General features: G+C 41.0%; 2 protein-coding genes across 2 annotated transcripts in view; one reads left to right on the top strand and one right to left on the bottom strand.

The window, feature by feature from the left end:
- The window catches only part of LOC128354759 (striatin-3-like), a gene marked incomplete at its 3' end in the record, with an annotated part of 25,548 nt that extends 15,123 nt beyond the window's left edge, over positions 1-10,425 (bottom strand). Inside the window, 2 exon segments of the mRNA XM_053314930.1 lie at positions 9,862-10,043; positions 10,077-10,425. Coding sequence (XP_053170905.1) covers positions 9,862-10,043; positions 10,077-10,155 — 261 coding nt within the window.
- Positions 10,426-10,994: 569 nt separating this feature from the next.
- Positions 10,995-12,132, top strand: LOC128354757 (AP-4 complex subunit sigma-1-like; the record flags this gene model as incomplete). Its single annotated transcript, XM_053314929.1, has 3 exons — positions 10,995-11,234; positions 11,804-11,961; positions 12,046-12,132. Coding segments are annotated over exons 2-3 (225 nt in total), but the record flags the coding sequence as incomplete, so codon positions are not given.
- Between the last annotated feature and the right edge of the window lie 368 nt (positions 12,133-12,500).

Below are 12,500 nucleotides of genomic sequence, written 5' to 3'. Positions count from 1 at the left end.
CTGCCCTCGTTATCAAAACACGCCGTTACCATGACGACGACGACGACGACGGCACGGTCACATGACACCGCCCGGCCAGGTAAAAAAAAAAACAAAAAAAAAAAAACGCCTTTTAACCCCCCGCACTACGACCTGTGAGAGATCAGTATCAGGAAGGGAGGAGGGAGGAAGGGAGGAAGAAGGAAGGTAGGGAGGGAGGAAGAAGGAAGGGAGGAGGGAGGAAGAAGGAAGGTAGGAGGGAGGAAGGGAGGAAGAAGGAAGGTAGGAGGGAGGAAGGGAGGAAGAAGGAAGGAAGCTGTGGTTAATGTCTAGTTTACTTGGTTAGAACTATGTAAAGATCATGGTTTGGGTTCAAAGGAAGGAAGGGAGGAGGGAGGGAGAAGGAAGGTAGGAGAGAGGAAGGTAGGAGGGAGGAAGGGAGGAAGAAGGAAGGTAGGAGGGAGGAAGGGAGGAAGAAGGAAAGTAGGAGGGAGGAAGGGAGGAAGGTAGGAGGGAGGAAGAAGGAAGGAAAAGCGGAAGGAAGCTGTGGTCAATGTCTAGTTTACTTGGTTAGAACTATGTAAAGAAGGACAGAGGAAAGGAAGGAAGGGAGGGGGGGGAGGGAGGGAGGAAGAAGGAAGGTAGGAGGGAGGAAGGAAGGAAGAAGGAAGGTAGGAGGGAGGAAGGGAGGAAGAAGGAAGGTAGGAGGGAGGGAGGAAGAAGGAAGGGAGGGAGGGAGGGAGGGAGGGAGGAAGAAGGAAGGTAGGAGGGAGGAAGGGAGGAAGAAGGAAGGTGGAAGGTAGTAGGGAGGAGGAAGGTAGGAGGGAGGAAGCGAGGAAGAAGGAAGGTAGGAGGGAGGAAGAAGGAAGGTAGGAGGGAGGAAGAAGGAAGGAAAGGAGGAAGGGAGGGAGGGAGGAAGAAGGAAGGTAGGAGGGAGGAAGGGAGGAAGGAAAAGCGGAAGGAAGCTGTGGTCAATGTCTAGTTAACTTGGTTAGAACTATGTAAAGAAGGACAGAGGAAAGGAAGGAAGGGAGGGGGGGGAGGGAGGGAGGAAGAAGGAAGGTAGGAGGGAGGAAGGAAGGAAGAAGGAAGGTAGGAGGGAGGAAGAAGGAAGGTAGGAGGGAGGGAGGAAGAAGGAAGGGAGGGAGGGAGGGAGGAAGAAGGAAGGTAGGAGGGAGGAAGGGAGGAAGATGGAAGGTAGGAGGGAGGAAGGGAGGAGGGAGGAAGAAGGAAGGTAGGAGGGAGGAAGAAGGAAGGAAAGGAGGAAGAGAGGGAGGGAGGAAGAAGGAAGGTAGGAGGGAGGAAGGAAAAGCGGAAGGAAGCTGTGGTCAATGTCTAGTTAACTTGGTTAGAACTATGTAAAGAAGGACAGAGGAAAGGAAGGAAGGAAGGGAAGGAGGAAGGGAGGGATTCAATCAGTAAATATTTAGATGATAATTAATTAATTTCAGCCTCTAAACTGAAGATTTGATTTGAGTTAGCAGCAGTTTGTGTTAGAGCTAAAATCTAAATGAGGATTAATTGAATTTTGAACCTGGATTAGGATTAATGAAGGATTATCTCCTCCCTTCATGAACAATGATTCTTTAGTTTAGTATTTTAACACATGAGAATCTTTAGGGAGGTTAAATAAAGATGTTTGAAGGAAGGAAGGAAGGTAGGAGGGAGGAAGGAAGGAAGAAGGAAGGTAGGAGGGAGGAAGGAAGGAAGAAGGAAGGTAGGAGGGAGGAAGAAGGAAGGTAGGAGGGAGGAAGGAAGGGAGGAAGAAGGAAGGAAGCTGTGATTAATGTCTAGTTTACTTGTTTAGAACTATGTAAAGAAGGACAGAGGAAAGGAAGGAAGGGAGGGAGGGAGGAAGAAGGAAGGTAGGAGGGAGGAAGGAAGGAAGGAAGGAGGGAGGAAGGAAGGAAGAAGGAAGGTAGGAGGGAGGAAGGGAGGAAGAAGAAAGGTAGGAGGGAGGGAGGAAGGAAGGAAAGAAGGACAGAGTAAATGAAGGGAGGGAGGGAAGAAGAAGGAAGGTAGGAGGGAGGGAGGAAGAAAGAAGGAAGATAGGAGGGAGGAAGGGAGGAAGAAGGAAGGTAGGAGGGAGGGAGAAAGGAAAAGCGGAAGGAAGCTGTGGTTAATGTCTCGTTTACTTGGTTAGAACTATGTAAAGAAGGTCAGAGGAAAGGAAGGAAAGAAGGAAGGGAAGGAGGAGGGAGGGAGAAGGAAGGTAGGAGGGAGGAAGGAAGGGAAGGAGGAGGGAGGGAGAAGGAAGGAAAAGAGAAAGGAAAGGAGGTAGAAGGAAGGAAGGGAGGAGGAGTGGAAGGAAGCTGTGGTTAATGTCTAGTTTACTTGGTTTGGGTTCAAATCATCACTGGAGACAAGTTTTAAAGATATGAAACCTTTGCTGCCATGGCAACGATTAACTGACATGAGCAAGAATAAGTCCATTACAGCCTCTAAATGTCGGTTTAGATGATTTTTCGATTAATTGCCCAGCCCTATTTTATGATCTCATGTGTTAGTTTTACTTTCACACATTTTTATAATAGTTAAATACTCAATAAGTCTTCAAATAACCGTCCAAAAGACTTCAGGAAAACTTCTTTAAAACGTCTTTAACTAGTCTTCAGTAAGTCTTTATAAAGCCTCCGAGAAGTCTTCAGGGAATCTTTACTAATTCTTTAAAACAGCCTTTTTGTGATCAGCTCATCATGTTCATCTCTTTAGTTAAAAGTCTCTGCAGTCACTTCCTGTCAATCATTTACACGCAGGTGACCTTTCACCTCTGAGAGCTAAACAGCTGTTTTACTACCTGGTCAGCTGATTTTAGTCTGAACAGCTGATCTTAGTCTGAACATCTGATTTTAGTCTGAACATCTGATTTTAGTCTGAACATCTGATTTTAGTCTGAACAGCTGATTTTAGTCTGAACAGCTGATTTTAGTCTGAACAGCTGATTTTAGTCTGAACAGCTGATTTTAGTCTGAACAGCTGATTTTAGTCTGAACAGCTGATTTTAGTCTGAACAGCTGATTTTAGTCTGAACAGCTGATTTCAGGTGAATTTATTTGCCTTATAAAGTAAACGTGTTGACACCTTCAGTCATTTTCCTGCTTTGTTTGTTCTTATCAGGAACTCTGAGAGTCACCATGAAGGAATCCACACACACACACACACACACACACACACACACACACACACACACACACACACACACTGAAACAAGTCCACACACACACACACACACACACACACACACACACACACACACACACACACACACAGCTGCAGGGTGTGTGTTGACAGAGTCATGAACACATTTCAGCACTTCACACCAGCTCAGACACAAAGCTGCAGCCTGAAGGAAACTACAGCAACACGTCTTCATCATCATCATCATCATCACCACCACCACCATCATCATCATCATCACCATCACTTCCTGTCAAACAGCTGACTGTATAAACCCATCAGCTGATTTCAGGATCAATAAGGTCACATTGATCTGAGCTTTAATGTGTTTTAATAGAGAAACCTTTCTGACTCCAGCTTCATGCTTTAAATCTATTTCATATAAATATTAATATGTTGTTATATCTCCATTAAAGATGCACTAAAGCAGGGGTGTCAAACATGAGGCCCGTGGGCCAGATACGGTCCGCCGAGGGGTGCGATCCGGCCCACTTGCTATCCTGTATTCTTTTCCTTCCTTCCTTCCATCTGTCCTTCCTACCTTCCTTTTTTTCCTTTCTTCATTCTGTCCTACCTCCCTACCTTCCTTTTTTCCTTCCTGCTGTCCTTCCTCCCATCTGTCCTCCCTACCTTCCTTTTCTCCTTTCTTCATTCTGTCCTACCTCCCTACCTTCCTTCCTTCCTTACATCTGTCCTTCCTCCCTTTCTTCCTTCTGTTCTCCTTTCCTTCTGTCTGTCCTTCCTACCTTTCTTCCTCCTTCCTTTTGCCTGTCTTTCCTTCCTTCCCTTCTTATTTCCTTCCTTCTTTCCTTCCTTCCCTTCTTACTTCCTTCCTTCCCTTCTTATTTCCTTCCTTTCTTCCATCCTCCCTTCCTTCTTTCCGAACTTCTTTTACTTCCTTCCTTCCTTCCATCTGTCCTTCCTCCCTTTCTTCCTTCTGTTCTCCCTTCCTTCTGTCTGTCCTTCCTACCTTTCTTCCTCCTTCCTTTTGCCTGTCTTTCCTTCCTTCCCTTCTTATTTCCTTCCTTCCTTTTGACACCCCTGCACTAAAGGAAGAGGTTTTTTTTATTATCATGTAACCAGGCAACACTGTGTGAAGGTTTGAGTCACTTTAGATGTTTAAACTCTTCTCGTCTGATTGTTAATAAAGTTTATAGTTGTGACCTCAGCATCATGGAGTCAGTCTGAGACCAACCAGCAGAGACAGGAAGCAGCTGAGACAGGAAGCAGCTGAGACGCCCCCCCCCCCCCCCCCCCCCCCCAAAAAAATAAAAACACAGAAGAAGAAGAAGAACTGTGGCGAAGAAGTTTCTGATGTTTAACCCTTTATTGGGCAAATAATTATATTTGGTAACTTCTGTAAATATCCCAAAATATCCTTCCTTCCTCCCTGCCTTCTTTCTTCCCTTCCTCTTTTCCTTTCTTCCTCCCTTGTTCCTTACTTCCTGTCCTTCCTTCTTTTCCTTACTTCCATCTGTTCTTCCTCCCTCCTTCCTTCTTTCCTTCCTCCATCCCCCTTTCTTCTTCCTTCCTCCGTCCTTCTCTCCTCCCTTCCTTCTTTCCTTCCTCCATCCCCCTTTCTTCTTCCTTCCTCCGTCCTTCTCTCCTCCCTTCCTTCTTTCCTTCCTCCATCCCCCTTTCTTCTTCCTTCCATCTTTCTTCCCTTCCTCCATCCCTCCTTCTCTCTTTCTTTCCTCCCTCCTTCCTTCCTTCCATCCTTCCTCCCTTCCTTTCAATGAGTGTCCTATAAAGGGTTAATGAACTTTAGATGAATAAAAAGTCTTTAAAGCATCATTTTATACACTTTAATGTTTCTAGTCACATGATGAGGATCTAATGAAGTACTCAGTTGGTGTCAGCATCTCTTTTAGTCCGATCAGCTGACTTCCTAAACGATCAGCTGACTTCCTAAACGATCAGCTGACTTCCTAAACGATCAGCTGACTTCCTAAACGATCAGCTGACTTCCTAAATGTCAACAAACGCTGCGTCAGTTCACATAAAACCACTTTAACCCTTAAACAGGCAGGAGTGGAAAATTAGATGTAAAAAATCCTTACTAGTTATGTCATTTGCACCTAAAGGAAGGAAGAAAGGAAGGAAAGAAGGAAGGAAGGAAGGAAAGGAGGGAAGAAGGAAGGAAGGACAGGAGGGAAGAAGGAAGGAAAGGAGGGAGGAAGGGAAGCAAGGGAGGAAGAAGGAAGGAAAGGAAGGGGGGAGGAAGGAAGTAAGTAAGGAAGGAAAGGAGGGAAGAAGGAAGGAAAGGAGGGAGGAAGGGAGAAGGAAGGAAGAAAGAAAGGAAGGACAGATGAAGGAAGGAAGAAAGGAAGGAAGGACAGATGAAGGAAGGAAGAAAGGACAGAAGGAGGGAACATTTATCCTAACAGCTGAACTTAGATCTAAGGAAGGAAGGAAGGACAGATGAAGGAAGGAAGGAAGGACAGATGAAGGAAGGAAGGAAGGAAGGACAGAGGAAGGGTAAAGAGTGTGTATCTCCTGGTGCACGTTGCCTGTTTAAGGGTTAATATCGAACTCCAGACCGGACCATCAAAACCAGAGACTACAGCCTGACAGATCAACAGCTGATTTTAACTTATCACGGATATATCGGCAGCTTTTTATATACATTTTATATTATATTTCATTTTTATACAGCTTCCATTACATCATATTGAAGTATTTGGTAAACAAACAACCCATTATCACAACTTTTTAAATCCCTAAAATCCGCCAAAGCTCTCCCAGGAACCGACACAAACCCAACAGGCTTCATCTACACACAGTAAAACTAAAACTAAAACTAAAGCTTCAAGCAGACAGGAGGATGAGTCAGTTATAAACACACTAACACAGTCCCAACACAGACTGGGAGCAGAGGAGTCATCCCAGTCCTCCCATTATAAACCCAGTCTGTATAAACTGGACAAAACCAACCAGAGAAAACAAACAGTGAGACTCTACAGACACAGTTTCTCTGCTGTGATACTAAATACAGCACAGTCTGATCAGATCCATCAATACTGTTTAAACTGATCTGCTGAGGCTCAATTAAGTCTGTCACTAAATCCACCAGCTGACGTATGAACACCTGAAACACTACGAGATGTTAACAGCTCCACCAAATACTGATGTTTCCCTCTAAACTTCTCACATGCTTTCATTTCAATAAATGTTCAAATGATCCAATATTTCAGCAAAAATCAAAGATTAGAGAAAAAGTCCAAAAACTGAACTTTTTTTTCTTCTTTCCCATTAATCATCTCAGCAGCCCTCACATTTATCTGCTGACCCTTTGGAGGGGCCCCACCCCTAGGTTGGGAACCACTGGACTAAACTAGCTAACTGTATATAAAGTAGTATAAACTAGCTAACTGTATATAAAGTAGCATAAACTAGCTAACTGTATATAAAGTAGTATAAACTAGCTAACTGTATATAAAGTAGTATAAACTAGCTAACTGTATATAAAGTAGTGTAAACTAGCTAACTGTATATAAAGTAGTGTAAACTAGCTAACTGTATATAAAGTAGTGTAAACTAGCTAACTGTATATAAAGTAGTATAAACTAGCTAACTGTATATAAAGTAGTATAAACTAGCTAACTGTATATAAAGTAGCGTAAACTAGCTAACTGTATATAAAGTAGTATAAACTAGCTAACTGTATATAAAGTAGTATAAACTAGCTAACTGTATATAAAGTAGTGTAAACTAGCTAACTGTATATAAAGTAGTATAAACTAGCTAACTGTATATAAAGTGGTGTAAACTAGCTAACTGTATATAAAGTAGTATAAACTAGCTAACTGTATATAAAGTAGTATAAACTAGCTAACTGTATATAAAGTAGTATAAACTAGCTAACTGTATATAAAGTAGTATAAACTAGCTAACTGTATATAAAGTAGTATAAACTAGCTAACTGTATATAAAGTACTATAAACTAGCTAACTGTATATAAAGTAGTGTAAACTAGCTAACCGTATATAAAGTAGTATAAACTAGCTAACTGTATATAAAGTAGTATAAACTAGCTAACTGTATATAAAGTAGTGTAAACTAGCTAACTGTATATAAAGTAGTATAAACTAGCTAACTGTATATAAAGTAGTATAAACTAGCTAACTGTATATAAAGTAGTATAAACTAGCTAACTGTATATAAAGTAGTATAAACTAGCTAACTGTATATAAAGTAGTATAAACTAGCTAACTGTATATAAAGTAGTATAAACTAGCTAACTGTATATAAAGTAGTATAAACTAGCTCCACCTCCAGCAGCTACAACAGTAACATGCTGCTCTAACACTGATGCTTCACTATTAATAATCTAATGATGTCATATATAATAATATATCACTACTTTTACTGTAATACTGCATACTACATCACTATAATACTGCAGTACTTTTACTGTAATACTGCTTACTACATCACTATAATACTGCAGTACTTTTACTGTAATACTGCATACTACATCACTATAATACTGCAGTACTTTTACTGTAATACTGCATACTACATCACTCATAATACTGCAGTACTTTTACTGTAATACTGCATACTACATCACTCATAATACTGCAGTACTTTTACTTATAATAGAGTACTTTAACGTTGCTGTATTAGTACTTTTACTTCATTAAAGGCTCTGAATGCTTCCTCCTCTCAGGCTGCTCAGACGTTAGCATCACTAGCATCGTTAGCATCACTAGCATCGTTAGCAGCTAGTTTCGGTGCTAGCGTGACAAACCCAAAATGGCTTCAAACAAACAGAGATTAGCGGACAGTCAGCTGGATTCACTTCTGCTTTACTAAACCTCTGACGTCGTGCCCACATTAAAAACAAGGTTTCGGTGCTCAAAGGGTTCACAACGAGAATTAATATAAACAAACAGACGAGCTAATAAAGAGGCCAGTGCTAGCCGTGAAGCTAACGGCTAGCGGCTAACGGCTAACGGCTGTAACGGTTGTGATTCAGAGTGAAGAGAAACACACATGATGATGTTTAGATGAGGCTGTTCGTGTGTTTATTATTATTCTGCTTGGTTAAAACACACAAAACAGACCAAACATAAGTTAATAATAATAATAAACTATATGGTGGTTGTTTCTGTTTGTCAAAAATATCAATAAAAGACAAAATAATTACATTTAACAGCTGATAATATTGATTTTTCACCTGTCAACACTGTTTAAACTCACTTTAAGAGTTATTAAACCTTTATTAAACTAATTAAAAACAGTAAAAAGGTTATTTTACCACTTTTAAATAAGATAAGATAATCCTTTATTAGTCCCACGATGGGGAAATTTACATTATTACAGCAGTAATAACAGAAAGAGCGTCAATAGAAAGAATAAATAACAATAAATAATACAAACAATAGTAAAAAATAAAGTAACATTATGTACAAGAGTAATATTGGTGCTGAATGATTATAAATCTGAGTTTGATAGTTGTTGCACTGATTTAAAGTGAATAAATAAATAAATATATTTGATAGTTTAACTGAAATACTGATATATAAGCTACAAGCACTATACTTAAGTCCTGTAAAATCATTATTACTAAATAAATAATGTGTTAATTTGTGGTTTTTTGGTGAAATGAGGTCTAGAAGGGAAATAAAGGAGTGAAATCACTTCTTTTATTTTACTGTCGCTTTCTGAGTCCTGCTGTTGTTTCTACTGTCACATCACTTCATAAGCTGCTTCTATGTTTGAATAAAAATTAAATCACTTAATATCATTATTTTCTTTTTATTGTTTGCTTTGATTTATATTTTAGCAGCCATTCATTCATTCAAACATTTAAGCATTAACACTCAATGAACTTCCCCTTCCTTTGTGATGATGTTAAACATTTTAAATAAGTTTCTTTTCATTTATTTAAAAGATGACAACACCTGCACACTGAGCTGAATATTATTTTTTACTTTTTATAACAAAAAACTACTACTAGAGTCTCCAAGTTAAATAGACTTTCTACTGTCATATCACTTCATAAGCTGTTTTTAAAAAGGTTCAGTTTGATTTATTACTTTGTCATTACATTATTTTCTTTTTATTGTTTGTTTAGCAGTAATTCATTCATTCAAACGTTTAAGCATTAACACTCAAGTCAAGTGTCTGTCATGTGTGATGATGTTAAACATTAAACTGTGTTCATAAAACTAAGTCACCTCTTATATCTTGTAAAATGATTAAGTCACCAGCTCCATCATCACACCGGCCCTCTCCAGCTCTCTCCCCCGGGCTAACCCCTCTCTCTCCCCGGGTTTCCCTACCTGGAGCTCGGCCTCTCCAGCTCCCTCAGCCCGGTGTTTCGGTTTATCTGGTGACCGTGTTATCTGATGACTGTCACCAACCTGTTCTCCTAAAAGCTTTTCTTTTTACATAAATAACAATCTGTGTTTAATATCTAAGTTACACTAACCACTTATGTTATTTAAACTGTGTTCATAAAACTAACTCACCTCTCCTAATTTATACTGTAATATGAGAAAGTCACCAGATAACACGGTCACCAGTTGAACCGTAACACCGGCCCTCTCCAGCTCCCTCAGCCCGGGCTAAGCCTCTCTCTTCCCGGGTTAACCCCTCTCTCTCCACCTCCTCTCCCCGGGTTTCCCTACCTGCAGCCCGGCCCTCCCCACCTCCTCTCCCCGGCCCTCTCCACCTCCTCTCCCCGGGCTTCCCTACCTGCAGCTCGGCCCTCTCCACCTCCCAGTGGGCCCTCTCCATCTCGAAGCGGGCCCATTCGTGCTGGATGTAGTGCAGGATGCCGGGGATGGTGTACTGCTGCTGGGGCCGGGGCAGCTCCTCCGGCTGGTGGGGCACCATGACTCCTCCACCTCCACCACCACCACCACCACCTCCTCCTCCTCCTCCTCCTCCTCCTGCACCTCCTCCTCCGCTGTTGCTGCTGCTGCTGCACGGCTGCTGCAGGGCTCCACCTCCTGCACCTCCTCCTCCTCCTCCAGGCTGCTCATCCATATTTGTTTTTAATAACACTAGAAGTTAGATTCCCCGCTGAAGGGTTCCCGTGCCCTCCCGGAGCCCGTGTGTCAGCTCCGGTGTGAGAGGCTGCTGTGACTCGGTGTCTGTGTGTGTAGCTAACCGGCCGCCATTACTGCTGTCTCTCCCTCCCGGTCACCCCGGCCGCAATGCATGTCGGGACATCCAAACACACTGCGGGGCGTTCATGGGGCAGCATAGAGGGTCGGAAATCATAGCGTCTTATAAATCCAATAATCTGTCTGGTTTGTTTGTTTTTTTTCCTCCCAGGTATTTTTATTAAGTTTTCTTATCCTTGTAGATAGATAGATAGATAGATAGATAGATAGATAGATAGATAGATAGATAGATAGATAGATAGATAGATAGAACACTTAACATTTCTCTTCACATTAAGGTGAAAATAAAAAACATTAAAGAAATGTTTAACAATGGTGCGTAGAGTGTTTTAAAATATGTGCAAAGTGTTCATTGTGAATATAGAAATTAAATATCACAATATAGTAGAGGTGATTAACTGTGCTTTCACATATTTACACACATTTATTTGTGTATGTATTTTTCATAATCACATTATTTATATATATATATATATATATATATATATATATATATATATATATATATATATATATATATATATATGTGTGTGTGTGTGTGTGTGTGTGTGTGTTATTATATGTATTTTTAAATAATATTTATAATTAATATGTACACATGTATTTATGCACATTTAACATTATTTTTGTTTTCGATTTCTGATTTCTCATCTTTACTGATACACCTGAACACACCACACCAAGGGCCTTACTGCGCCTGCGCTGAAACTGCTAGCTCCAGTTAGCTTTGTTAGCTTTATCAGCTGTAAACAGCCGTTAGTTTTAAACGAGCTTAATTAAACTGTTTAATGTTAACCGTTGGTGTTTAAACTGATGTGAAGCTTTAATATAATTTAATATAATTTAATATAATATGAGTTTATAGTCTGAAACGAGCTAACAGCGGCTAGCCTGTTAGCCTGCTAGCTACAGCTCAGATACAGGCTAACGGCTAACACGGTGAGTTTCCTTTAATAACCGAGAAGTGACGCAGTTTAACGGTCAGTAGAAACGCTCCGGTAAAGTTTAAATACTGACAGTAACGGGTATAATTAACAGTTACAACCGTTAATATGTAACTGTAACAGTGTGCTGCCTTCAAGTGCTGCTCGGACAAACCGGAACCGTACAAATAATAAATATAAGTAATAAATATCTGATAATCTGATATTTTCTAATTTATATAATTAATAAACTGAGATGCAGTTTGTTGAAATACTCCACAATACTATTACTACTACTACTAATAATAATATGTTGGAAAATAACTATAAAAATAATTGTTGGTTGCATCTATTTAATTATTTAATATTTTCAACATAATCTAGAACCCACTCAACTGTGTAAATTACAATATAACTACAAAATAACTAATATAACTACAAACTTAACTTTAATAATATAATAACTATGAACTATAGTATAATATAAACTAATCTAACATGATGACGTATTGTCTGTGTGTGATGTCACAGGCCTTTGAGCCAATCAGAGGATGATATGATGATGTAATGTGTGTGATGTCACAGGCCCGTGAGCCAGTGGGAGGATGATAAAGTTCGTGCTGATGGTGAACCGGCAGGGTCAGACTCGTTTGTCTCGTTACTACGACCCGGTGGAGCTGAGCCGCAGAGCGCCGCTGGAGGCCGACGTGGTGCGATGCTGCTTGTCCCGGAAGAAAGACCAGGTCCCTGAACTACTCACAGCATCCAGTAAGTGATGTTTACTGACAGAGCTGCTGGTCCCTGAACGCCTCTCTGCTTCTTCCCAGTGTTCCTTCGTGGAGTACAAAGACTTCAGACTGGTTTACCGCCAGTACGCAGCGCTCTACATCGTGGTGGGAGTCACTGACAGCGAGGTGAGAGTCACACGCCAACACTTTAATACCTACTTATTTATATTTAATATATTTAATATCTGTTTATTCATGTTTAAACTTCCTGTCGTCCTCCCGGGTCAAATTGACCCCGTCTGTTTTGACTGTTCATTCTTTCCTTTCTTCCTTCCTCCTCCTTTCCTCCCTTCCTTTCCTTCCTTCAATCATTCCTTCCTTCCTTCTTCCTCTTCCTTCCTTCCTCCTTTCTTTCCTTCTTCCTCCTTCCTCTCTCCTCCTTTCCTACTCCTTTCGTCCCTTCCTTCCTCCTCCCTTCCGCCTTCTATCCTCCCTCCCCTTCCTTCCTTCTTTCCTCTGTCCTCCTTTCCTTCCTTCCTCCCTCCCCTTCCTTC

This window comes from Scomber japonicus, unplaced genomic scaffold (genome assembly GCF_027409825.1).
Source record: "Scomber japonicus isolate fScoJap1 unplaced genomic scaffold, fScoJap1.pri scaffold_538, whole genome shotgun sequence".
NCBI lineage: Eukaryota > Metazoa > Chordata > Actinopteri > Scombriformes > Scombridae > Scomber > Scomber japonicus.
The sequence above is the reverse complement of the archived record's forward strand: the minus strand, read 5'-3'. Positions and strand labels throughout refer to the sequence as shown.